This window comes from Bos mutus, chromosome 7, assembly GCF_027580195.1.
Source record: "Bos mutus isolate GX-2022 chromosome 7, NWIPB_WYAK_1.1, whole genome shotgun sequence".
In the NCBI taxonomy this organism is placed as follows: Eukaryota; Metazoa; Chordata; class Mammalia; order Artiodactyla; family Bovidae; genus Bos; species Bos mutus.
In genome coordinates this window covers 55,417,621-55,445,285 of record NC_091623.1, presented here as the reverse complement: position 1 = coordinate 55,445,285, position 27,665 = coordinate 55,417,621, and the positions used below count along the sequence as shown (strand labels likewise).

Sequence of the window (27,665 nt, the reverse complement as noted above, 5' to 3'; positions counted from 1 at the left end):
CCGTCAGCAGAGGAATGGATAAAGAAAATGTGGTGCAGGACTTCCCTCGTGGTCTAGTGGCTAAGAATCCACTTGTCAACGCAGGATACACAGGTTCGCTCCCCAGTGCAGGAAGATACCACATGTCACGGGTAACTAAGCCTGTGCACCTCAGCTACTGAGCCCCGGCTCTAGAGCCCGTGCTCGGCAACAAAAGCAGCCACTGCAATGAGACGCCTGTGCACTGCAACTGAGAGTAGGCCCTGCTCGCCACAACTAGAGAAAGCCCCAACACATCAATTCAGATCCAATGCAGCCAAAAATAAAATAAACTTTTAAAAAAGACAGGCAATAACATGTATTGACAAAGGCGTGGAGAAACCGGAACCCTTACAATAACACAATACTGATACGGAAAAAAAAGACATAGTACATGTATATAACAGAATACTATCAGCCATAAAAAGGAATGAAATTGTGCCATTTACACAGACATGGATGGACATACAGATTGTCACACAGAGTGAAGTAAGTCAGAAAGGAAAATCCCGCATACTAATGCATATATGTGGAATCTAGAAAAATAGTACTAGTGAATTTATCTGCAAAGTAGAAATAGAGACACAGGTGTAGACAACAAATGTATAGCTACCAACGAGGGAAGAGAGGGTTTGGGATGGATTAGGAGATTGAGACTGACACATATACACTACTATGTATAAAATGGACTTCCTAGGTGGTGAAGAATCTGCCCACCAATGCAGGAAATTTAAGAGACGTGGGTTTGATCCCAGGGTCAGGAGAAGGAAATGGCAACCACTCCAGTATTCTTGCCTGGAGAACCCCATGAACAGAAGAGTTTGGTGGGCTACAGTCCACATGGTCACAAAGAGTCAGACATGACTGAAGTGACTTAGCACAGCACACACGTATAAAACAGATAATAAGAACCTGCTATATAACACAGGGAACTCTACTAAATGCTCTGAGCTGACCTAAATGGGATACAGCAGGAACTAACACAACATTGTTAAGCAACACTCCAATTTGAAAAGAAAAAAGGAAGACTTTCCCTTCTTGCAGAAAGCCAACTAATAAACACAGAAGGAGTACTGCCTGGAGAAATCACCAACTTGCAACCGTTATGGCAAAAACTGATGCAGGCAAACACAGTGGACGCTGGAACAGTGGGTGGAGGTTTCAGGCGCTACAGTATCTCCAGAGTCTGAGTACCTCCCCAGAGCGTACTTCCAATCACTGCAGTTGGAGACGCCTAGGCTGACACCAAGGGATCAAGGTCAGCACTGAGGGAAGCAATCTACGCCACACACTCCCCATGTGATGCATGGAGAAGGACCCTGCGTCACTCCAGGGCTTCCTGCTGCTGTGAAGGACACCGGAGGGTCAACTGTGAGTCCGTACAAGGGCTGTGGATCAGATGACAGCACTGCGTCAATGTTCATTTCCTGGTTTTGACTGTTGTACACTTATGGAAAAGAACAGCCTTGCTTTTAGGATGTACACATGAAACATACAGAGCAGCAGAGTGCCACCATGTTGACATCTGACTCTCAAATGGCTTATAAAAAATGAGTATCAACAGTGGGGATGTGGGTGATGAACACACAAAGGTTCTCTGTACTGTTCTTACACCTCTCTGGGGAGTCTAAAATTTTAAAGAAAGAACTAAGAAAGAAATAACAGCCCGTGAACAGAAAAAGCCCCAGAAGGAAACACACCCACGTGTGAACGATGTGCTCTCTGGAGAGTGGGGGCAAGAAGGGTGGGGGTTGGCAGGGGACCGAGGGGGACTCTTACCAGCACCATACATTTCATAATTTCAGAACGAAAAAAACTTTAAGGGTGAAATTGACCTAACTTCCGGGGATGGGCTGGCATGTCCACAAGAAGAAAGCCCTGGTTGCTCACCTCGCCATCAGGTCCGATCGCAGGCGTCTGTCCTTCAGCATTTTCTGCCTTCTGGAAGGGAAGAGAGAGACAGTCAGCCCCTGACAGAGAAGGCCAAGGTGCATGCCCACACACAGCCACTCCAGCCCCACCAAGGGGCGCACCTTCTTCTTCTTCTTCTTTTTCTTCTCCTTGGCGACCTGGGCGGCCTTGTGCTGCCGCACCAGCTCCGTGAGGTTAGCTACGTATTCATCTGTCTGCTGCAGGAGGTAGGCCAGGCGCTTGTCCTTCTTCTGGTCGATGAGTTTTCGGTAGCCCTCCTCGTCCTCGGCCTGCAAAAGCGGGTGGTTATGGCGGAAGCTTGTGACTCACCTGTCCACCAGCACCCAGGGCAGCCAACAGACTCAGAAGCCTGTGGGGTGTTGCTAACCAGTGGCCAGACCCACATTTAGGAAGCACTGAGCTCATGGCCTACACTGTGCTCTATACACGCCCTTCACTGATGTGATCTATGAACTCCCCTGCAGAACGTCCCCAATTCCCACCCCTACCAGGCCCCACAGGGTCCAGCTGGACAGACATGGCCCTGCAGGAGCCATTTAAAAGGCCCATCCTGGGACTTCACTGGCGGTCCAGCGGTTAAGACTCCACTCTTCCACTGTGGGAGTATGAGTTCCATCCTTGGTTGGGGAACTACGATCCCACATGCCATGAAACGTGGCCAGACTAAGACTGGGGAGAAAAAAGCCCCACCCCCTCTGTTCACAAGACACCCAAATTCCAACTATTCTCTCCACCTTTTCCGAACCACTACTCTCCCACCTGGCTTTCTGAGAAGACATCAGACCACACTGCCCTCCTCTAGCTCACAGCCTCCCATTCAGGGTCAGAATTAAAGCCGAAGCCCTCCATGGCCTGCCAGGCCCCCCGTGAATGCCAGGAGGTTGGAGGTGGGACTCCAACCTCACTGCCTTGAACCACGCTGTTCTAGGGGGTACTGATTGAGCCCCACACATAGCTTCCTCCTGCCTCGAGTCTATGCTCTTGGCTCCCCTCTGTGCTGGGAGGCACACCCCCCGCCCCAGAGCTCTGCAGTCGTGGGTCAGGCCCACCCTACCTGGAACACACAGTTAATCCCCACTCCCTGGTTCTGCTTTGTTCTCCTCTGTGCACTTCTCACCCCCCAAAACCATCTTGTCTGTCTCTGTGGGCACCTGTCTCTCTAGGGCCAGCATGACCCCATGCGGGAAGGGACCACGTCCTCCTTACTACTGTGGTCCCTGTCCACGCAGCAGGGCTGTCGATATTGGCCCAATCAGAGAACCCTCCGTGAATAATACGTGGTTACATGCAAAGGGGTGGGGAGGTTGGGCACACACTAGGTGGCTGTCCCACTAGGGGGCAGTGCCACCTCCAGCTTTCAGAGACCACAGAGCAGCTGGCTAACTGGTTGAGGTCAAGAGGTCACTGACAATCAGGGTGACCAGGCAAAGACCTGGGGCCAGGTGTTTCGGACTCCCAAATCCTTTCTTCCTCTGTCCCACCTCTAACACTAAGCAGCAAAATGCCCCAGCGTAATCCTGGGTGGTTGATCCCCAGGCTCCCAACACCCATCACCCTCCTGAAGGGACCCAGGTCACCACGGCTGACTGTACCATGAGCCTCCGCATTCTCTCCTTCTCGATTCTTTCGTTCTCCTTCTTCTGTTCCCGCTCGGTGTTGGCGTGGTACGTGGCCACCGCCTTTGTGAGCTTCTGGATTTTGCCTGTGACCGACCTGTGATATTCCTTGAAATCCTTGGCATGCTGAAGAATGCTGTTGAGGTATTCCTGCAGAGCGCAAAGAGAAGAGCCGACTGACTACGGGATGTTGCCCCGAGGAAGACAAAACTCCAAAGCAGGCTTGGTGAAAACCAAGGGGGTGTGATCAAACTGGTCCTGCGACACCGCCTGCTGACAAGGTCCACCATTCTCTGTGGGGACTATGTGGTGGGAAGGGCCCCCCTCCAACCCCGCCTCAGCAGCCAGGGCAATTGCCCTGGCTGGGACAACCTGGCAGGGCCCACTGACCACTGCAAAATCCGCCCCCATCCCCTCCCCCATCCAAACCATCGCTGCGAGGGATTTAAGAAAAATGGCAGAGATGGGCGCCAAAATTCAAGTCCAAGAATGCCTAGCCCAGCGTCACTTTTAACAGTGGGAAGTGGAGAATACGCTGTGTGTCCCAAGACAGGGAAATGGTTTCATAAACCACTGAATGTTGAGCACTCGGAGACAGAAGGCAATGTAGACTTCAGTAATACTTTCAACAGGTCAACATGTCTATATATTTTTTAAAGACAGCTATTTAACTTATGACTACTGTGTTTATATAGAGGGAAAAAAAAAAGACTGCAATGATATATACCAAGAAGTTAACAGTGGTTAATCGCTAAATGTTGACTTTTTGTTATTTTAAACTATGCCAATAACAGACACTGTTTGGAAAAACTTTAGAAAATACAAATATTTTTATATTAAGTAAAACAAAAAACATAAATATAAATGTAAACAGACAAAATAATCCCAAACCCTGCTTGAACAGAGAATCTGGTCTCCCTGACAGACCCTGTAACCACCTCAGTCAGATACTGCCTCTGCTCAGGCCTTCCGTGGCGCCCACCTCACTCCCAGCACAAGCCTGAGTGGTTCCCTCTGCCACAGGGCCCCACACGCCTGTCCCATCGCCTCCCTGTCCTCACCTCCCTCCCTCCCTCACGCACGCTCCCCCCACTCTGACCACATGCAACACCAGCGTGCCGTCCAACCCCAGGGCCTTTGCATCTACCCTCTGTCATCACACATCCGTGTGGCTCCTCCCTCGGGTCTCTGCTCAGACCCCACCTTCTCGAGGAGGCCCTCTCTGAACGACCATCCTGTGTGAATGGCTCCTCCATCTCTGTCTATCCCCATGTCCTGTCTCCTGACACCCTACTAACTCCCCAAACGTCATATGTGCGTTTGATTACAGTCCATCTCCCCGACTGTCTTTACTAGTTTTGTTCACTGAAGTACTCTCGGCGCCTAGAATACTGTTATGATGAACAGAGACACACGCAGACTGTGTGTGCAGACAAAAACTGGGACCCCAAAGTGCGGGGCTGACGACCTGCACCCCAGGGATGCACCTGGTGCTTCTGCCGGCGCTTGCGCTCCTGCTCGATCTTCTGCTGCTTCTCCAGCTTCTCGGTGATGCGGGCCTCGCGCAGGGACTGCCGCTTGCTGCGCTTATAGGCCTTGGCGTTGAGGGCCGTCTCCAGGGCTGTGTCCCTCCTCATGCACACCACCACCTCCTGCCGCAGCTTCAGGAAGGAAGGGGAGAAATTGGCAACTGGTATAACTCGGTGATGCCCACGTGCCTCCACAATGCAAACCAGGCAGCGGGCTGCCACACCCAGGAGGACCCGAGAGCACAAACACACGCATGGAGAGGACCTGGGGGGGCAGTGCTAGCAGGCACCCACAGTGCAGGACACGGCTGCCCCTGGACCCCCAGAGAGCGCCTCTCACATCTTCAGGTCTCCAGCTTTGCCCTCCCGCAACCACACACCAAAGTTCTTACTGCTCATTCAAAAGCAAAGGACCCTCAGAAATAGACCCATCCAAGCCTCCTGCTGCAAGCTGGCCACGGCCACCTTAAGGAAGGCCCACACTTGCTCATTCCAATGGCAGGACGAGGAGAGGAAGCGGGGACAGTGGGTGACTGTGATGGGGAGCACTGTGGCTTAAGGGTCAGGGTATACTTCATAACTGTCCCAGGGACTTCCCTGATGGTCTGCTGGTTGGGTATCTGCCTTGCAATGCAAGATACACAAGCCTGACCCCTGGTCAGGAAACTAAGATTCTATATGCTTTGCGACAACTAAGCCTGTAGCCACAACTATCAAGCTCTCAAATCACACCTAGAGACCTCACGAGCCACAGCTACTGAGTCGGCACACTCTGGAGCCCATATGCCACAACTACTGAGCTTGTGCTTAACAAATGAAGATCCCAAGTGATGCAACGATGATCTTGCATGCCACACTAAGACCCAACGCAGAAAGAGACAGAGCGAAAGAGAGATTAAAAAAACTGCCCAGTAAGCATCTCTCTGAATCTGAGCATCAGTATTGGCAGGAAGGGTCTCTTCCTAACCCCACAGCCCACATCTGCGCCCACCTGCCTCTGGAAGTTCAGCAGTCTGAGGGCCTTGAGCTCGATGGTAGCTTTGGTTCGCAAATCCCCGGCCAGGGACCCGGGAAGGTTTTCAAGTTCCTGAATTCGGTGTGCAATGCGAGCCTGCAGCCTAGGGTGCGAAGATGGAAAAAATGACCCATGACGTGAGATCTCACCAGTTTACAGGGAAAAGAATCCTCATCAGTGGAGTCCAACACTAGTTCTGAGACAGGAGAGGGCAGAGCAAGGATGCACACAACAGACTGCGCACAGGACGGCAGTCACAGAGGCCCCAGGAGCCGCAGCACACAGGAAAGCTCAAAGCGCACAGCCGGCTTCTGGCATTTCAGCAGTGGGAGCAAATCTCTGGAGTCAGGCGGGCCGGGGCCTCCATCCCGGCCCTGGAAATCTACTCAGCTATGAAGTGGGGAGACCCCTCAGAGCAACCCTACAGACTTGGTCTCAGATTCAAACAGGGGACTTCCCTGGAGGTGCAGTTGTTAAGGCTCCGTGCTTCCACTGCAGAAGGCACAGATTCGATTCCTGGTTGGGGATCTAAGATTTCACATGCTGCACGGCACAGCCAAAAAAAGAAAAAGGGCGGGGTAGAGCATAAAGTTCAAATGGAATAATCCCCATATTTTCACACACTTAATTACTGAGCACCTACTGTATGCCAAGGAACACTCGATGTGTGGGGCTTCAGCACTAAACAAGACTAACCAGGGCTCTTGGTTGCTCTCACAGAGTTCATAAGTTTATCAGGAAGAAAAGCCATAAAGAAATTAAAAAATTAAGTATCTACAGCTATTCCAAAGAAGTACTTTGAAGAAAGGGCTGGAGATGAGGGGTGTGGGAGACAGAGTCTCTCTCACACGGAGGCCTTGGCAATAAAGTTTAAATAACCACAAGCAGTCATGCACAGGACGTGCAAAGGCCCTGGAGCAGGAATGAGTCTAACCTGTTGAACAGAAAGAGGAACCAGGAGAGTCAAGGAGGTGAGGACAGAGCACTGGGCAGGGGTTAAAGACAAAAGGGTTGCAAAATTGATAATGGGAAGCCAGTTTTAACCCAAGAAATAGGTGTAATGTAAGTTACCTGAGGGAAAACAGCCTGCACAGGCAAGGCTGCGAGCACGGAGGCTGGGGAGGAGTGCGGGCCAGCTGGCAGGGTGAACTGCGCTTAGGGAAAAGAAGCTGAGAGTTCACCAAGGGGACACCGCGAGCAAGGATCAAGGTCCCATGGCCCATTTGGTGCTGGATGGTAGGTACATGGGAATAGAGACAGAAGGGAGACGGGCCATATGGACAGGCCATCTTTAAGCCATTCGGATGGAGCAGGAGGGGAGGCACCCGGGCCCAGGCGCTGGAGCTCCAGGGCTCATCACAGCTGGAGATACACTCTGAAGACTGTCATTAAGCTGAGTCACTGATGTATCTGGGGATTTGCGGTGAATGAGGCAAGGCCCCCTCCCTGGACAGAGCTGCCATTACTCAGGGAGGCCAGCCCTGAAGAGATTATAAACACAATGGAGAAACAGTGGGAGCGTGAGGCGTCCAGGGAGTGAATCTCAGGCACCTCCAGAACTGTCGGACAGGGTGATACAGATCTACTGTGTGCCAGGCCCCTCACACAGTGCCCAGTGCCCAGGAGGCCCGGGCAAGGCAGACAGTGAGTGACGTTTCAGAAACGTCCACAGCAAAGCTTGCCAGGAGACTTTTTGAATGTGGATGAGCCAAAAGTTGGATAGGAGAGGAGAACCAGGCATGTTCATTCTAACACGTATCTATCTGTACAACCTCCATGGAGGGCAGTATTGCAGAATCTATGAAATTTCCTCGTGCACATAAATCCCCTGTACCCAAACTAAGCTGTGTGGACACATTTATTCTGACACACATGGGGTTTCTCTGCAAGGATGCACACACACCAGGAACTAGAAGGCTGGGGACCAAGGCAGGAGGGAGACCTCTGGTTGCATACCCCACTGGCCTTTACAACTGAGCACCACCATCAACGCGTGTCAGAGCTGACAGGGTTGGGGGGACACCCCTGGCTGGTGGCAGGACCTCACCTGTATTCCCGTTCCTGCAGGATCTCCACGGGGTCCAGGCCCCGCGGCTTCTGGATCGGGGTGATGCGGCTCTGCTTCTGGTGGAGCGGCACCATGGGGGCAGGCTGGGCTGGTTGCCCCGGTGACTGTGTCTGGGGCGGCATCACAGGGGAGGCAGCGGGTGGGACAGCAGGGGGTGCGGGCGAGGGGCGCCCTGTCGGCTGTGGGGGTATCAGCTTCTGAGGTGTGCTCGTGGGGGCAGCAGCATTCGCCATGGGTCCTGGGGGGAGACAAGAAGTGGGCCACCACGTTAAGTCCCAGGTCAGCCTTGGGAGGTGAAGAGCCTGTGGGGTGCTGACTGCCCCGGGGACAAGCTCGTCCCGAGGCTGACACGGGCTGGGCAGCTTCCCAGCCCCCCACCCCTCACTGCCCCATGGCTCCTCACTTTTGAGAGGTCTGGCTCCCTGTTCTTCTTTGAGGTCTCAGCCTGCACATCCCTTCCCCAAAGCCCCTACTGGTCCAGGTGCCGACCCGGGGTGGGTATGGGGTGAGCCTGCCTTTCACCCACCCCAGATGCAGCAGAATTTGATTTACAGGACTGGCTCTTCAATGCCCATCACTGATCCTCAGGCCCCAAGACGACAGGAATGAGTCTGTTTTATCCACAGCTTTGACCTCACAGATATAACCCTCAAATAAGTACTAACTACATTTTACACCGAACACAAGGGTGACAAAACCCTGAGTCACCCTGCCCTCCAGCCTGCCTCCACAGCGCTGGGGGCATTTTCGGGAGGGAAAGGGGTTGGCCGTGACCTCTGGGCCCAGGGCACTACATCCTGAAGGATGGTGTCTGCTCTGCAGCCTCTCACTTGAGTCCCACAGTGGACTCATACCTTACTGTCCCTCTCTTCCTGCTACTGGCTCAGAGACCCCAGGGTCACTGTGACCCAAAAGACAAGGGTGGGTAGGTAGAGAGGAATGGGACCAAACCCAAGGCTCTGGGAGCCAAGCGAGGCCAGGTGAGACCCAAAGAAGATGGCAGAAGCAGCAGACGTGTCCCCGACCCACTCTCTCTGACCGGGTTCATCTCAGGGTCTGCACAGTGTGAACTCAACGTGGGAGTCAGGGCACAGACGTGTCAGTAGGACGGAGGGAACTCACCTTCAGGCCAGGGCTTGGGAGGCCCTCCGGGGGGCTGGCCGGGCATCCCAGGAGGCACGCCTGAGGGTCCTGGAGGGGGCATGTTGGGCCCTCCCATACCTACATGCAAGGAGAAACAGACCAGAGGATAAAACGTGTCCTGTGTTTATACCTGCACCGGTCCCACACCCTGCCCCCACCACGGGCAGCCCTGGCTCCAGGGGACACATCTAACAAGGAGCCCCTTGGTGTGGGCGCCAGAGCAGACAAGGGAGCTAGAGAAACACCATTTATCACCAGCAGCCCTGGTGCCGGGGAAGCCAATGGACGGCAGAGCCCAGACCTGCCAACGCACATGTCCACATTCCTGTCGGCTGGCCCTGAGATCCCTCCCCATCCCAAGGGCCGGGGCGGTGGGCCCTACCATGAGGCCTGCTGTAATTTGGAGGTGCTGGTCCAGGGCTGGGCCCGGGTCCTGTCGCGGACACGGAGGGCGGAGGTAGAGCTGGCATCTGTGGCTGCATCCCAGGCATCGGCCGCTTGCCCTGCACGGCCATCTGCAGGTGGTCGGGAAGGGGCTGCCCCCGGGCCAGCATCTTGTAGGCCATGATCTGCGCTCTGAGCTGGTGCAGCTGGTTCTGGTTGAAGGGTGTTGGGCCCCGGTTCTGCTGCCCCAAAGCCTGCGGGTCAGCACCATCCAGCGGGGCCCCTCCAGGCCCAGATGACATCTGTGGGCCCGAGGACGGGCCACTGGCTGGAACTGGGCTGGAGGCGTGCTCAGAGCCGCCCAGGGGCGAGGGGTAACCTGTGGGGAGACATGGGTCTGGGCAGTCACTTGGCAGCACATTTCCAGTGATTTTTAAGGAAAAGATGGGGCCCAGCTTACACTGGCCACTACCCTGAGACAAGGACAGCCAAATGACTTTGTACTCATGATTCAAACAGAGACGCCCAGAGGGCACACGCTCACAGCCTGGTTGGCAGCCTGCATAGCGCTTGGTTCGGCCCACTTAGTAACTTGCCAATGATTAAAGCAGAGGTGAAAAAAATCCAGGCTTTCTCTGGGCCTGCCTCCCTGCCCCTCACCTTGGGCAGATCCACTCCCCTCACTTCCCTTACCTGCAGAGCCCCTGAGCTTCCAGCCCCATTGACAGGAAGCCACCCCCATTGAGCAAAGATAAAGCCCAGCCCTGCCCCCTTCCTGAGACTCTGACTCAGCAGGTCTAAAGCAGGGACCAGGCGTCTGCTTTCTCTTTCCTTTTTTTCCAGCTGCGTCACAGGACTTGCAGGATCTTAGTTTTCCAGATCAAGAACTAAGGATGGAACCCAGGGCCCCAGCAGTGGAAGTCCTAACCACAGGACCTCCAGGGAATTCCCAGAGTCTACATTCCTAATACACTCCAGGGTGACACCAGAGCCACTGTCCTAAGGACCCTGTCCTGCCCAGCCCTTGTCTAACAGCTGGCGTGGAACATGGTTTCATCCCACCAGTATCCACTCTCCTGGGGCTGCTCTGGGACAAGACGGCCTGAACAGGGCGCCAGCTAAGCCCAAGCTCAACAGCCCTCCATGGCAGGGTATACCACAAGGCTCAACTGTCCTGGGTCCTCGGAATCCATCTATGGGTGACTCCTTTAAGAAAGTGAGCTTGGGACTTCCAGAGGGCGAGAAACATGAGGAAAGAGGAGAAAGGAAACCGTACCTTGGGAGTGCTGGTCCATGGGGCTTGGTGGGGGCCCCATGCCTGCATGGCCCCCTGACCGCATCCCCATCCCCTTCATCTGGGTGTAGCGGGGGTCATCCGACATGCCCTTCTCATGCATGGACTCCATTGGCTGCGAGAGTGGACAACAAGGCAGGATCAGCAAGGGGGCATGGGAAGAGACAGCACAGAAATGCACCACACGAGAGAAGTTCAAGGTCACTGAAAACGTGCGTTCAAGTCACCAGGCACTTATTGAGCCGCCATGGCCAAGCTTAGGTCCAAGACGTGGTCCTGATGCCTACTTAGGTGTCAAAGCATGTGCGTGAAATAACGCCAATTAGGGGACCTGCAGACTGGTGACCTAGGGGCACGGGCACAGCCGGACGAGGACCCCAGGGGAAGGTGGGGGACAGTTTCTGATGGCCCAAATCTCACAAGGGAAGCACACACAGAGCTCCAGGTCAGGAGCGGTTCTAGCCGTCACAAGAAGACCTTGTGACCACAGGGACCCTCTAGCCCGGGAGACTGTAAATCAGAGACAGGCAGTAACTCCTGCCCACGAGGTACAGTAGCAACAGTCAAATGTCCTCACTGATCCCAGATCGGCCTCCTGCCTGCTAGCGGGGAGAGGGCCATTTATAACATTGTTCTGCCCCTCCTAGGAGACACGGTCAGATCTTGGTGGGACAGAAACACACAGCCTCCCTCCTGATGTTCAGCACTAAGCGCTCCCCCCATGGAATGGCTGGCAAAGTGGACGTCTTCCGAGACCCTCCCAGGCTCGGATGCCAATGTCCACCTCTCTGGTCTAAGAGGTGGCCAGGCAAAGTCAGCCACAGCTCAATGCGTACTGTGAAAGGAGGAGGAGGAAAAGGCGCGGGCCAAGAGCAGAGGGCCAGCTTCCTAACCAGAAGCAGCGTAGGGCCCTTGGGATGCTGAGCAGACCCCTGGGTGGGGCCTGCCCTCTGCTCCTTCTCCCCTGGGCTTGGGGAGCTGAGAGACAGGCTCCCCTCCCCCAGGGCAGGAGCTCTCTGCAGGCAGGGGAAGGGGCGGGGACCACCAGACCTCAACTCTTGGGCCAGCCAGACACATGGCAGGTGTCTGAGAGACGTGTCAGGTGTCCAGGAAGAAACAAAACAGAGAGGGGAAACGGAGGAGAAACGGGCCTAAGTCAGCATTAAGGGCAGCGGTCAGAGAATCGTCAACAGCTTCAACAGCTTTCTAAGAAGAAATGACCAGACAGATACTGCACCCAAGTTGACAGGAATATATGGGTGATGGGTAGGGGGGAGGGGTCACCTCACTGTGCCGGAGGTCAGGGAAAGCCAAAGGGATGAGATGGCTCTGCTGAGTGACCATCCCGCTGAGACCCTACTTCCTCATCTGCAAAATGTGCACAATACATACCTGCACCTGATGGGCTGGCAGGAGGGGATTAAGTGAACTGGGGTACGGACACATGGACAGCCCGGCAGGGAAGCCAGAGGGGTAGGCAGAGACCCCTCATCCCCAGGCCTTGCATCTCCTACTGTGATGGCCACCTGTGATCCCAGATGCTTGAAAAAGGCACCTTTTCCTTTAGATGCTTTTTATCCATAAGAAAGTATTTCCTCCAACCACCTCCCAGGAATACAAAAAAAGAGAAAATTATATGTGTGAAAAGAGGCTTTTCTCATCTCACTGGCTAAAGCATCCTTGATGCGCCCAGGTGAGTGGTCAGGACAATGATACCCAAGTACAGGATCAAGTGGGGACACAGGGCACTGGCTGCTGTGCTCCGTGAGTCACGCAGGTAAGCCAAGCAGGAAACCACGGGCTGTAGGCCATCTTTCAGGATTTGGACACTTTTATTCATTAATAAAACAACAGTCATGAGAGACCCAGGGTTAGGACGGCTGCCAGCTCGCAGTGGGGCTCAGGACACACTGTGCACCCCCCACCACTGCGCGTGTGGACCCAGCTGGTGGGGCTGAGGGCCCGGGGTTCCCTACCTTGTGCATCTGGTGCATGTTGTCCTGAGGGTACCCTCCAGGGCCCTGGGTAGGGATGGGGTGTCCTGCCGAGGGAGGTCCTGGGCTGGGTCCCATGATGCTGTGGGCGGAGCCAGGGGAGGGGCCCGGGCTGGGGCCCAACATGGCTCCGGGGGAGGGGCCCGGGCCGGGAGAAGGGCCTGGCCGAGGAGTTCCGCCCAGGGCTGGGTCCGGTGTGGACATCTTCACAGGAGCTGCGGACAGTAGTCTCCTGCTGGGAAAAGAGTCCTGGTCAGTGTGCGGGTCACAGCCCCTGGCTGGGGTGGGTCACAGCAGGTCAAGGACGATCACACACGGTCAGGTCAGACAGAGCCTCTGACAGGCACCCCCAGCCACCCAGGCCTTTCTCCCCCATTCCTCTCCGAGCAGATGATAGTCAGACACCCAAAAAACCCAAGTGCCTTGAGGAAGGGGTGGGACCCAGGAGGTGGGGCACCAGGTGACAGATACTGCCTGGCGTGCCCTGGCAGCTTTCTAGTTATGACAGAGGGCGCGTCTCAGGGAAGAGCTGACACAGCCTTCATGCCCTCTGAATGCCTGCTCATCTTCCCATTTAAGAAAAAAGAGGAGTGTGACTGAGGCTCAAACCTTTGCCGACAACAGCATGTGACTGAACCTTCATCAATTCAACTAAAACAAATATTCATGGCAAGGAATGCTGGTTTCAACTTAATGCAGTGAGACCAAGCTTCCTTTAAAATAAATGAATCCAAGTTTTAAAAGTAGGCTCCTTTAAAGAGCCTACATAACTAAGGGCATAGTTACATAACGAACTACATAACTAATGACAAATTACATAACTAATGGCACTCTGATATCTCAAATACCTCCAAAGTGATATTCAGGACTTCCCTGGTAGTCCAGTGGCTAAGACTCCATGCTTCCAGTGCACAGGGCCTAGGTTCAATCCCTGGTCAGGGAACTAGATCCCACATGCCGCAACTAAAACCCAGTGCAGTCAAATAAAAAAATTTTTTTTTAATTTAAAGTGATACTCAAGGGCTGCAAACTAAAATCTGATACCCAGAATTATGACCCAGAACCTCCACAAGATTCAAAAATCAGCCCAAAAATTCCTAATGTGAGCTGAGTCATGATTCCTTTGGCCTATGAGCTGATTTATAAGGGCTTTCTATAATAAGGGTTCAATTTTCAATCTGCTGTGCAGTTATATGTCCTTAACAAAGATTCTCCTTAATGTAACAACCCCTTTCCTGATGACAGAGTAAGGCATTCTCAGTGCTGAAATATGGAAAATACAAAAAGAATACTGAAAAATCACCAATCAACCCACCAGACTCAGAGGTTACATGTCTGCTGGCCCTGCAGACAGCAAGAAACAGTCTTGCCCTCTTACCCTCCCAGGAAGGTGAGCTGAGGGGTATCTGTGGGGAGGAAGGGCTACAGCTCCTCAGAGTCCCCCAGAGCTGTGACAACAGAGCCCCCAAAGGAAGGAGGTCTGACTGGTGCTGGCGCCGGGACCCCGCCACACTCCAGGGCCTCTCCTTCGAGGCTACTCCACACACAGGCAGATGCTCGCTCTACAGGGCTACTCAGCACATTCCAGGCACGGTTTCCCTTCAGAGAATCATACTTAGGACCCTTTCATCATTTAGTAGTCTGCAAGCTGCAAATTCTAGCGGTTCAACCAAGTTTCCTGGGACTGATGCATTCTGTTATTTTAAAGTCCCCCTCTTGCTTTTTTTTTTTTAATTGCAATATAGTTAGTTCAGTGTTGTGTTCCTTTCTGCTGTACAGAATCACTTTGCTGTACAGCAAAATGAATTGGCCAAGTGAATCAGTGGATATATACATATACATATATCCACATTTTTCTAGATTCTTTTCCCATGAAGGTCAGGCTTCCCTGGTGGCTCAGTGGTAAAGAATCCGCCTGACAAAGTAGGAGACTCCAGTTTGATCCCTGGGTCGGGAAGGTTCCCTGGAGAAGGGAAAGGGTACCCACTCTAGTATTCTGGCCTGGAGAATTCCATGGACTGTATAGTCCGTGGGGTTGCAAAGAGTCAGACACGACTGAGAGACTTTCACTTTCACTTAAATTTTACTAGGCTCTCCTGATTTCAAGGATAAATCTTGAAAAGGTATAGGAACATTTTTGGGGATACTTTAAACATGCTTTATTTTACTTTCTAATATTTTGGCCACAACACATGGCATGGCATGTGGGATCTTAGTTCTCTGACCAGGGATCGAACCCGTGCCCCCTCCTTCTGGAAGTACGGAGTCTTAAGCACTAGACCACCAGGGACATTTTAAATTTTCCTGATTTAAAAAAAGAAAAAAAGGTCTTCCTGTGACAGGTGCGGGTGTATCTTCCTGGATAACAGATCAAAAGCCCGTACTTCTTCACTCCAGTTTCACAACTAAATAACGGGAACAAAGAGGATGAGAAACCTCGGCAGGCCCAAATACCTCCCCTGCCTGTGAACACATCCAACCAAACGAGCAAACATTTCTCCATTCTGCCTGCATCCCGGGTCTCCTCCAGAGCTCCAGGAGCCTTGGAGATGAACTCTAAATACACCCAACAGGAGCGTCAGAGAACATGCTCACAATCCCTTCCCCACACATCCCAAACCCAATGTGCTCAAGAAAAATCAAACTTTAAAAAAACAAAGAACAATTGCTTCTCGGCCTTTTGGCTAAGATCAAGTGTAAAAAAACAAAGAACAAATTCGAGACCAATTCATTTGGAAGCAAAATCTGAGATGATTCAAGAAGACCTTACTCAGAAAACTTTAAGACACTAATGAAAGGAACTGAAGAACTTTCTGGGTAGTCCAGGGATTAAGAATCTGCCTGCCAGTGCACCAGACACAGGTTCAATCCCTGCTCCGGAAAGATTTCACATGCCACCGTAAGCCCGTGCGTCATGACTACTCAAGCCCACGCACCCTAAAATCTGCCTGTGCTCCAAAACGAGAAGCCACTGCAGTGAGAAGCCCGCATCCTGCAGCTAGAGAACAGCCTCTGCTTGCGCAACCAGAGAAAGCCCGTGCAGCAGTGAAGACCCAGCACAGCCAAAATAAACGAACAGAAATCTCACACACGAACACACACACACAAAAGAAGAATGAAACTGAAGATGACACAAAGAGAAGGTACACTGTGTTCGTGGATTGAAAGATAATACCCAAACCTCTCCAGGCAATCTACAGATTCAATGCAATCGCTATCACAATATCCATGGCATTTTTTTTTTACAGAACTAGAACAAATAATTCTAAAATCTGTATGGAAACACAAAAGATCCCGAATTACCAAAGCAATCTTGAAAGAAGAATGGGGCTAGAGGTATCATGCTCCCTGACTTCAGACTGCTCTACAAAGCCAGAGTAATCGAGAGTATGGTGCCGGCACAGAAACAGACACAGAGATCGATGGAACAGAATAGAGAGCCCAGAGGCAAACCATGCAACGAGGGTCAGCTGATCTACAACAAAGCAGGCAAGAATACATGCAGGAAAAAAAATATGCACCCAAATGCTCACAGCAGTATTGTTTACAGCAGCCAAGACATGGGAGCAACATAAGTGTCCACCAACAGATGGATGGAGTAATAGTCTAGACAGTGGAATATTACCCCACCATAGAAAATATTGAAACTTTGCCATTTCCAACACGGATGGACCTGCCAGGTACTCTGCTTAGTCAATTAGGAGAAAGACAAATACTCTGTTATCACTTACATATGGAACCTAAAAATAAACCATATAGATATAACAGAACAGGAAGAGACTCACAAATACAGAGAACAAACTGGTGGTTACCAGTGGGGAGAGATGAAGGAGGAGGGGCAAGACGCAGGTAGAGGATGAGGAGGTACAGACTAGTATGTATAAAATGAACTACAAGGATATATCGTGGAGCATAGGGAGTAACAGCCAACGTTTTATGGTAACTTTAAATGGAGTACAATGTAGAAAAATGTTTGAATCACAATGTGGTATATCTGAAAGGAATGTAATATTGTAAATCAACTGTATTTCGGGCTTCCCTGGTGGCACAGACAGTAAAGAATCCACCTGCAATTAAAGAGACCTGGGTTCGATCCCTGGGTTGGGAAGATCCCCTGCAGAAGGGAATGGCTACCCACTGCAGTATTCTTGCCTAGAGAATCTCATGGATAGAAGAGCCTGGTGGGGTACAGTCCATGGGGTCACAAAGAGTTGTACATGACTAAGCAACTAAGCATGCACACACACACACACACACCTATACCTCAATTTTAAAAAAAAAAAAATGTGGGACTTCCCTGGTGGCCTCGTGGTTAAGAATCTGCCTTGCAAAACACAGGACGCAAGTTCAAGCCCTGGTCGGGGAACAAAGATTCCACATGCCAAGGAGCAACCAAGCTTGCACACTGCAACTACTGAGCCTGTGTGACACAACTAGAGAGTGTGTGCACCTCAATGAAAGATCCCACATACTGCAACAAAGATCACACATGCTGTAACTAAGATCCAAAATAAATACTAAGAAAAAAAAGCAACCCATTAGGCACCGGTGCTCGTACCACCCATGGACACAGGGGGGCAGACCTACAGCATCGCATGGGTGTGGAAGGAAAAGGGAAGCAGGGAGCAGCCCTCCAGCCCCCGCTGCAGCCTCTCGGGCTGTGGCATACTTGAAGGGTCCAGATCCCAGGTGTACAGCTACACGAGTCCTAGATCAGATATGGCACCTCCACGGCACCTGCTTCCAGCCGTGACCACCACCCTCCCGGCGGAATCCCTGCTCTGATTCTCTCACTGTAGGTTAGTTCCACCTGCTACTGAACTCCGTCTGAAAGGAGGGTCATACAGTTTACTTCTGCACAACGTCAGGTCTGGGAGGCGCATCCATGCTGCAGGGACACCATCAATTCTCCTGTTCCCAGTTTTGGCCAGCACATGTAAGGCTGATGTGAACAATGTCAGTAGGGGGACGTGGGTGCACATTTTCCTTGTGCATGGTCCAGGAGGGGAACTGCTGGTCATAAGGGAGGCATAATAACGTCAGCTTGGCAGATATCGTCAGTTTTCCAAATTAGCAAAATAATCACATTCACTGCCCTCCCTGCAGCAGCAGAGTAAGCATTCTAGTTCCTCTAATTCAACATTTGGTGCTGTCGGTCTTTTTAATTTGTAATCGTTCTCCGGTTTAAATTCTATTTCCCTTGTGACGAACAGTGTGCCTTTTCACAGGCTCAATGGCCACCAAAAGATCCACTTTTATACAGGCTCTAAGTTTTCACTAACATTTTATTGCGGATAAGTGATTACAATTACTGTCTCTCAGTGATGAAAGGAGAAGGCAATGTCACCCCACTCCAGTACTCTTGCCTGGAAAACCCCATGGACAGAGGAGCCGGGTAGGCTGCAGTCCATGGGGTCGCTAAGAGTCGGACACGACTGAAGTGACTTAGCAGCAGTAGCAGCAGTGATGAAAACAAGTTCTTAATTTTAATGATGTCCAATATATCAAGTGAAACTCACTCAGTCGTGTCCGACTCTTTGAGACCCCATAGACTATACAGTCGATGGACTTCTCCAGGCCAGAATACTGGAGTACCCTTTCCCTTTCTCCTTTCCCTTCTCCAGGGGTTCTTCCCAACCCGGGGATCAAATGCAGGTCTCCCACATTACAGGTGGTTCCTTTACCAGCTGAGTCACCAGGGAAGCCCAAGCTGGAATCAAGATTGCTGGGAGAAATATCAATAACCTCAGATATGCAGATGTCACCATCCTTATGGCAGAAAGCAAAGAACTAAAGAGCCTCTTGATGAAAGTGAAAGAGGAGACTGAAAAAGTTGGCTTAAAACTCAACATTCAAAAAATGAAGATCATGGCATTCAGTCCCATCACTTCATGGCAAATAGATGGACAAACAATGGAAACAGTGACAGATTTTATTTTCTTGGGCTCCAAAATCACTGCAGATGGTGACTGCAGCCGTGAAATTAAAAAGACCCTTGCTCCTTGGAAGAAAGAATATGACCAACCTAGACAGCATATTAAAAAGCAGAGACATTACTTTGCCGACAAACATCCGTCTAGTCAAGGTTATGGTTCTTCCGGTAGTCACGTATGAATGTGAGAGCTGGACTATAAAGAAGGCTGGGCGCCGAAGAATTGGTGCTTTTGAATTGTGGTGTTGGAGAAGGCTCTGAAGAGTCCCTTGGACTGCAAGACCAAACCAGTCAATCCTGAAGGAAATCAATCCCGAATATTCACTGGAAGAACTGATGCTAAAGCTGAAACTCCAATACTTTGGCCACCTGATGTGAAGAACTGACTCACTGGAAAAGACCCTGATACTGGGAAAGACTGAAGGCAGGAGAAGCGGACAACAGAGGATGTGATGGTTGGATGGCATCACCAACTCAATGGACATGAGTCTGAGCAAGCTCCAGTAGTTAAGTGATGGACAGGGAAGCCTGGCATGCTACAGTCCATGGGGTCGCAAAGAGTCGGACATGACTGAGCAACTGAACTGAACTGAATTATCAAGTCTGTTCTTCTACAATTAATGGTTCTGGAGTTCTGTTTAAGAAATCTATGTCTATCTGTGACAATGAGAAATAATGTATTTGTGGTCTCTACCTTCAGTTCTTGACAGAATTCCTAAAATCCATGCAATTTCCTAAGTGATAAGGGTGATAAGAGCATCTTACACAGAGCTCCAAAATCCCTTAGAATTCCCTCAGAGACAGGACAGTCTTTGGTTCTAATGAGGCTACTCCAGGTGGGCTCCTGAATAACTTAGGATGGGAGCTGGTGAGAAGAAAGACGTTAATAGTTTAGAAACTTCAGCTCCATCCTCCAGGGAGGGGAGAGGCGCTGGAGACTGAGTTCATAGATCATGGTTATGTAACAAAGCACCAAAACCCCTAAACTATGGGGTTCACAGAGCTTCAGGGTTGGTGAACACATTCATGTGCCAAAAGGGTGGTGTACCCCACCTGCATGGGGACAGACACTTCTGCACTCAGAACTTTTCTGGACCTCACCTTACGTATCTCTTCTGCTGGCTGTTCTGCAGCCTTTATAAACCAGTAAACCTAAGTAAGATTCCCTGGAGAAGGAAATGACAAGCCACTGCAATATTCTTGCCTGGGAAATCCTGTGGACAGAGGAGCCTGGGGGCTACAGTCCATGGGGTCACAAAGAATTGGACACGACTTAGCGACAAAACAGCAGCAGCAGCAGTGCAAATTATCAAACCTGCCAAAGGGCATCATGGGAATCCCTGTTTGCAGCCAAGCTGGACAGGGGTGTGGGTAACCTGGAAACCCACTCACTACTTGCAACTGGCATCTGAAGGGGCATCAGTCTCGTGGGACTGAACCCCTAACCCGTGAGGTCTCCACTAACTCTGGGTGGTTAGTGCCAGCATTCAAATGAACTGCTGGACACCCGAATGGCGTCCATAAAAACCTGGAGAACTGTTTGGCGTGGGGGAAAAAAAACATGTTTGGTGTCAAAAGTACTGTGACAAGAGAAAGCAGGTTTTCCTTAACTGCTTCAAGGTCATTGAGATACAGAAAGAAAGGAATATTTCAAAATTCAGGGGGATTATGTTTTGCTTCTGTGTGACTATTACTAGTCACTTGTGACTATTACTGAGGATACATCAGTCACAAAGTAATCACGGGGAGGCGCCTTCCCTTGGCTGACTGCAGAACTTCCCTGGAGCTCCACCTGCCTGCCAAGGCAAGGCAATGGGTTCAATCCCTGGTCAGGGAACTAAGATCCCACTGCCATGGGGCTATTGAGCCCAAGTGCTGCCACCACTGAAGCCCATGTGCCTAGAGCCTGTGTTTCGAAACAAGAGAAGCCACTGCAATGGGAAGCCTGTGCACTGCAACTAGAAAATAGCTTCTGCTTGCAAACGGAGAAAGGGTGCGTGAAGCAACCCAAACCCAGCAAATCAAACCAGGCAATCAAAACCAAAAGAGGTAAATAAATGAATAAGTTAAAAAAAAAAAAAAAAAGACTGAGGTAGCACTGTACATATGTATATGGAGATGGTCCAAAATGAAGCGGGGAAGAAGGTACCGTCAAAGTCAGGGGTGTAGGCCTGAGTACCATTTTGCTAAGAATAACAATTTCCTCACGTTAATCCAAGCATAGAAGCTAGCCCCAAGAAAACATGCACCAAACTGCCAGTGGCTCTCTACGGAGGCGTGTGATAGGGAACTTAACACGTTCCACATCACAGACTTCTGGAGTTTTTTCTTTGTGTGTGTTTGTTTTAACCATCTATTACCTCTGTAAACACGATTTAAACACACACACACACACTTTTTAAGGGAAAAAAAAAGACTAGGTCAGACAAAATACCTGGGAAGTCAACACCCAGAAAAGATGCCCAGGAAGAGTCTCTGGGGAAATAAACAAGGACAATGAAAGCATTTGGAGACTGTGTTATTTTCCATCTACTTTCAACTTCACCAAAATTGCTGTGCTGATGTTCAGATGTGGAACCAGACTGCTTCAGTATCAGAGGTCTCGTTTCTTCTTTCGTACCGGCCTTAGTGCTTCTCTTCTAAGGACCACGATTTCTCTTAAAAGGATCATGGTGGCTGATCACCGCAGCAGGACAGGCTGCTAAGGGCAAGGGGACCCTCTGAAATCTGCTTACTGAGATGATCAGTTAAGGTGTTTTTTTTTTTTTTATTTTGCCTAAAAACCGGCTATATATTTAAGTTTGGTCCCAGGATAGCTGCTGTTTTGTTTCTGGGGTGTGGAGAAATTTGTTTGAAGGCACATTTCAGTGGCAGCTCCATGGCAGTCAAGTCATGATTTGGAGCTCAGAGAGTTCAAGGCAGCTGGGCCAGGTGGCTTCAGCAAATCCAGCCTCATTCGTCACATTTAAACTACAAAATGAGACTTCCCCTAGATACTCCACAACTAATAAAACCCTCCACACTTGACCTGAGGCTGTGGGGTGCAGCAGTCCTCAAACCAGCAAGGACATGTGGGTCGGGGCACCTGGGGTTTCAGGGACCACATGGAAATAGCACATTCCTGAGCCCACAGCTGCCCTGAAGCTGGCTGTTCTGTGGCAAACATTATCCCTGCAACAGAATTAAGTAGTAAAAACTTGCCCTGCATTTAAAAGAGAATAAATTTCAGAAACTAAAAAACCATGTCCTGATGATGATGATGATGATGACAATGTCTTCTCAGGTCCACCTAAGAGGCAGACATGCCAAATTGTTAGCGAGTATTACTTTTAGCACTGGGAATTATGCATCATTTGATGCACTGGAATCCTCCCCCTCCCACTCCGCCCTTAAGTACTTCATTCATTTGAAAACCACTGAAGAGTACCTCCCCACTTATAACGTGGCAGGAGACACGCAGGCAACCAGGCCCTCAGGGAGTTCAAGCGCTAATCTGGCAGGGAGATAAAACTGTCTACCTTCCAGAACACAAACACTGCCTATCTACAACAAACTCTTTTACTATGATCCAGACTCCATGTGCTCTGGAGGAGGAAATGGCAACCCACTCCAGTATTCTAGCCTGGAAAATTCCATGGACAGAAGAGCCTGGCGGGTTACAGTCCATGGGGTTGCAAAGAGTTAGACACAACTTAGCGACTGAGCACAGCAGACTCCAGGTGACCCAACATAAACACACATCAAGTAACCATAACAAGTTTTACAGTTCTCTCCTGACCCTTGTTCAGTCACTCAGTTGTCTCTGACTCTTTTCGACCCCATGGACTACAGCACGTGAGGCTTCCCTGTCCTTCATTATCTCCCGGAATTTGCTCAGACTCATGTCCACTGAGTTGATGATGCCACCCAACCATCTCATCCTCTGTCGCCCTCTTCTCCTCCTGCCCTCAATCCTTCCCAGCATCAGGGTCTTTTCCAATGAGTCAGCTCTTTGCATCAGGTGGCCACAGTACTGGAGCTTCAGCTTCAGTCCTGACCCTGCTCCGCCTCTGAACCCTGGGTAGACTCTCCCCCTCTCCTCTGTTAAGGCTGACCGAGCCCCACTGGATGAACAGCAAGACCGCCACCGAGTGTGCTGCGAGGCCTGCTCTGTACTCAACACTGAGCATTAGCCGTGACTCCTGCAGACGGCTGGACGCACAGAGTGCACGTGCGGCACCTACAAGTGCCACCTGTGGCGGTGTTGTGACAGGCCCTCCAGCCACCTCCAAACACCTTGGGGAGAGCTCACGCGCCCTGAACCAGGTTCCAGGGACTGGGCACGCAGCAGAGAACAAAGTCTCTGCCTGGTGGAACTGACAACCGAGTGACACAAATCAACAGGACACAACATTGCTAGTGGGTGGAAGAGCTACGCATAATCAAGTGGGTTAACAGTCAAGCTGATGGGAGGTGCGCTTCCAGTCATGGTGGCCAGGGAGTCTCAGTGACGGGGACACATCTGAGCAGAAACCTGGAGTGCGATGGGAGCCAGTGGCCATGGGCAGCCACAGGACCAGCAAGTACAAAGGCCCTGGGGTGGGACCCTGAAGGAGAAGAGGAGGCGAGAAGGGGGAGGCCGCCGACGAGGTCAGAGATGGGTGAAGAGCACAGACCACAGGCCTGGAGGGCAGTGGTGAGGAGCAGAAGTCCACCCAAGGTGCAATGGGAAACCACTGGTATACCGCAGGTCAGGCAGCGACATGGTCTGATGATGGTTTTAGAGATTTTTCTGAACCGGCAGATGGAATGGATGTGAGAGTGAGAGAATAAGAGGAGACAGGGATGACCAAAGTGACCCGAGGGGCCTCAGCTGGCACATGGCATGCCATCTGAAATACAGGGGGCTTTCCTGGTGGCCCAAGAATCCACCTGCCAATGCAGGAGACATGGGTTCCATCCCTAGTCCGGGAAGATCCCACATGCCAGAGGAACTAAGCCTGTGCACCACGACCACTGAGCCAGTGCGCTAGAGCCCAGGAGCTGCAACTACTTAAGCCCACACACCTAAAGCCTATGCTCCGCAACAAGGGAAGCCATGGCACCGAGAAGTCCGTGCACTGCAACGCAAGAGTCGCCCCTGCTTATTACAACTGGAAAATAAGACTGAGAAGCAATGAAGACTCAGCACAGCCATAAACAAATAAATAGAATTATCAAAAAAAAGAAATACAGAAAGTGTCCCTTCCCTGGGGGCAACCAGCCCTGGAACCAGGCTTAGCAAAGCCCAGAGAGGCTGCATTTTGGCCTCAACTCACACCCAGTTGGGGTGAAACAGGGGGTTTATGCTCCAAGAGGCTGTTTGCCCAAAGTCACGTTGGAAGAGAATCCTGCCTGCCTCAAGCCTGTCTAAGTCTGGTGCCTGAGCACCGATGCCGGCTGAAGAACAGAAATCACAGAAGGAGGAGAGTCCCGAGGAGCACAAAGTGCAGCAGAGGGAGCACCCCCGAGGCAAGAGCCTCCAGGGCTGTTCTGAGGAGGCGCGGAGTTCACCAAGGCCAGAAGCGGCTCCCAGGGCGCACGGAGGAGCCCCCTGCGCATCAGTGTAGCCATGGGCACAAGAGACACCCTCCCTCCAACTATCCTGAGGCTTTTGGGGCAACCCTGCCCCCTCCCGTCTCGCACGGTACCAGGTGAGGCAGCAACTGCCACACGGCCACCTGCTTCCTGAACCAGCGAGGCGCGACTCGCCAGTGAAAGGAGAACTTACCCCACCCCAGGGAGCCATTTTAAAGCCCATCCTCTCTTTTTTTAATTGCAGTCTAGTTGATTTACCATGTGTTAGCTTCAGGTGTACAACTCAGTGATATTTGTACATAAGCCTTTTCAGATTCTTTTCCCCTACAGGCTATGCCAAAATGTTGAGTACAATCCCCCGGGCTTTACAGCAGGTCCTCACTGGGAAAGCCTTTCCTCTTTATCACGCTCCAGGAGCTGGCAGACTTCACAGTGAGCAAAACTCAAGACTACTCCCGGGTTACAAGTGTCCACACACAAAAATGAATACACGGCCCTTAGGCAAAGTAACGGAGCCCCAAAACCAAGCTCTGGAAACCAGTCTTGGCTTCCAGGAAGAGGCCAGGACAACAATGCCCATTCCCTGAGGGGAACTGACTACAACTCTTCCCTTCCCTCTGCTGTGGGAAACGGAATCCCCCAAGAAACCCAGCTACGCCTGGAGGCAGCTCCAGGCCCCTTCCCACTCAGGAAGATGAGCAGAGGCCCACTTTCTCATGCCCATCAAATCCATATCCTGAAAAACTTCCCCCATGGCTCAGCAAGGAAAGAATCTGCCTGCAATTCAGGAGACGCAGGAGATGGGGGTTCGATCCCTGGGTCGGAAAGATCCCCTGGAGTAGGAAATGGCAACCCACTCCAGTATTCTTGCCTGGGAAATTCCATGGACAGAGGCGCCTGGCGGACCATAGTCTATGGGGGTCACAAAGAGTTGGACACGACTGATGACTAAGCACACAAGAGCAAACACGAAGATATCACTGATCACACTGAAGAGCTTCCTGCTTCTTAGGGATGACACCTGGAAGATAAGAGCTCACATGATCTCAACTCAGTTCTCATAGATTCACCCTCAGACCTCTCCCCTCACCAATATTCGAGCGCTGTTACTTCCCTTTTAGAGGTTTTGCTCATTCTTTTTATTTTTTTTTTTTAAACTTTGATTCTCCAGTGTTCCAATCCAGTTACGAGGAGATATGTGAAAGGAAAACGAACATTTTACGTTTTTCAAAATCCAAGCCACCTAACACACTTCCCTCTTTCCAGTGCCGTATGGTGAAACTGCAAAGCACAGCATTTTTAAATTATTAAGGACAGAACGGAGGCACCAATTCCTTTCCTACCACTTTGAAAACATATGGAACTACTGCAATGGGGCACAAATCTATTCTGTATCTTAACCCGCTAGGATATTGTTGGGATCCTAATAAATAACAACAGCGCCAAACTGTCTACTCCTGTGTGTCAGGCACTTTCCTAAGCGCTTAACATCGGTCATCCATCATTTTGCTGTAGTTCAGTCCTTGCAACAATCGTCCAAGTTGGGTACTATTACTGGACCAGCCCTCTTTGCACATAAGGAGATGGATATGAGTGAATGAGGACAGAGCCCTTGTCTGCCTGTTCTTGGCCGAACCCCCAGCCCCCAGCAGCACCAGGTTCATAGCAGGTGCGTGCCTGTTCCCTATGTGAATGGGGAATGCATGGGTGGGCCACTTCCTGCACAACTCCAGGGGGGCGCCACGGACATTGTGCTCTGTTTAGGGTCAATCTGAATGCCCTGAGCCACGGCAGCCCTGATGACCCAGGCCAAAATCAATCGTCATGTCTGAGGACTTACCCCATTTCTTGGAGGTACCAAGAGGGAAACTGGCCAACCCAGGAGTCAGACTTGTATGTTCAATCCGAGGCGCCCTGGTGAAATATGCCTGGACCTCAGTTTCTTCACTGGCAAAATGTTCTCAAGGGATATTCACCCAACACACCGAGTCCCTCCCCCTCTCCCACATCTGATAAACAGTGAAGACCGGAAGCTGGTCTACAGTTACCTCCCAATGTTTTGAGGACCCACAAGAGAGGCAAAGGGGTATAAATAAATTATGTGTTTAAAAAAAAAAAATATGTGTTTATGTTGGAGTGCTTTTCACTAACAGAAAGTCTAGAGACCACTGCACTGCCCTGCACCAAAGCTCTGATGAGGTCACCCCACGATGAACACCCCGACAAAAAAAACCTGCAAAATCAACATCTCCTGAACAGCTGGTGTGTGTGCTCAATCGTGTCCGACTCTGCGACCCCATGGACTATAGCCCACCAGGCTCCTCAGTCAATGGGATTCTCCAAGCAAGAATACTGGAGTGGGTTGCCAAGCCCTCCTCCAGGTCCCAAATCCATGTCTCCTATGTCTCTTGCATTGGCAGGGGGATTCTTTACCACTGTGCCACCTGGAAGCCCCCCTGAAGGGTTGGGCACAAATGATTTCAAGTGGCATGAGGAGGAACACTTATTATTTTCATAATCGTATATGTACTGAGTTTCAAGAAAATTAGGAAAATGTATATAACCAGCACATCAAACCTGGGGTTTCTGGGATACAGGATGACTCTTATGTTTTCAGTTTTCTGAACAGTTAATTTACAAATACATACATATAAACAAAACCACCTCTGAAAAATTGAGAGCTCATTACATGCCAGACTCTACAGTGTTAAACCACTTCCCATACTATCTTTTCAACCCTCACAACAATTCTTTGAGCTGGCACCACTGTCCTATCTGTTTTTCAAGTTGGGGGACCTACTGGTAAGTGTCTTGCTTGAGGTCAAACTAGAATTTAGAGCTGACTGTGAATCCAGGAGGTCCAATTCCAGAACCAGCACTCCACAACACCACCTCCTATTAACCACCACCCCACACCCTCACTGTTGAGGGAACGAGGTTTGGGGAAAATGGCCTGGAAAGCTTTAGAAAAAAATTTAAAAACAAAGCAAAACACAGCACCAGCAACTAATATTTATTGTCTGCAACTGGCCCTCAAGTCCTGGGCCAAGCACTTCACACACAAGGTTACTCAATCCTCAAGAGTACCCTCCTCCTTCATCCACAAATGTTCGCTAAAGGCCTACTACACTCTGGGCCAGGGTACACTAAAGGAGATTACACAGACACAGCTCTGATGGCCCTT

General features: G+C 50.9%; 1 protein-coding gene across 9 annotated transcripts in view; it reads right to left on the bottom strand.

Moving 5' to 3' along the window:
- Positions 1-27,665, bottom strand: part of SMARCA4 (SWI/SNF related BAF chromatin remodeling complex subunit ATPase 4) — a 90,256-nt gene that overhangs the window by 60,927 nt on the left and 1,664 nt on the right. For 7 of the 9 annotated variants that reach the window (XM_070373670.1, XM_070373672.1, XM_070373676.1 and 4 more), the window contains exons 2-11: positions 12,976-13,225; positions 10,982-11,114; positions 9,704-10,084; positions 9,301-9,399; positions 8,158-8,416; positions 6,087-6,213; positions 5,054-5,227; positions 3,543-3,716; positions 2,052-2,219; positions 1,909-1,959 (exon numbers count right to left, since the gene is read on the bottom strand). In XM_070373670.1, the coding sequence (XP_070229771.1) occupies positions 1,909-1,959; positions 2,052-2,219; positions 3,543-3,716; positions 5,054-5,227; positions 6,087-6,213; positions 8,158-8,416; positions 9,301-9,399; positions 9,704-10,084; positions 10,982-11,114; positions 12,976-13,197 (1,788 nt within the window). In that variant the 5' untranslated portion in view covers positions 13,198-13,225. Of the gene's footprint in view, positions 1-1,908; positions 1,960-2,051; positions 2,220-3,542; positions 3,717-5,053; positions 5,228-6,086; positions 6,214-8,157; positions 8,417-9,300; positions 9,400-9,703; positions 10,085-10,981; positions 11,115-12,975; positions 13,229-27,665 lie in introns of all 9 variants that reach the window. The other 2 variants (XM_070373671.1, XM_070373673.1) reach the window with 2 other exon arrangements.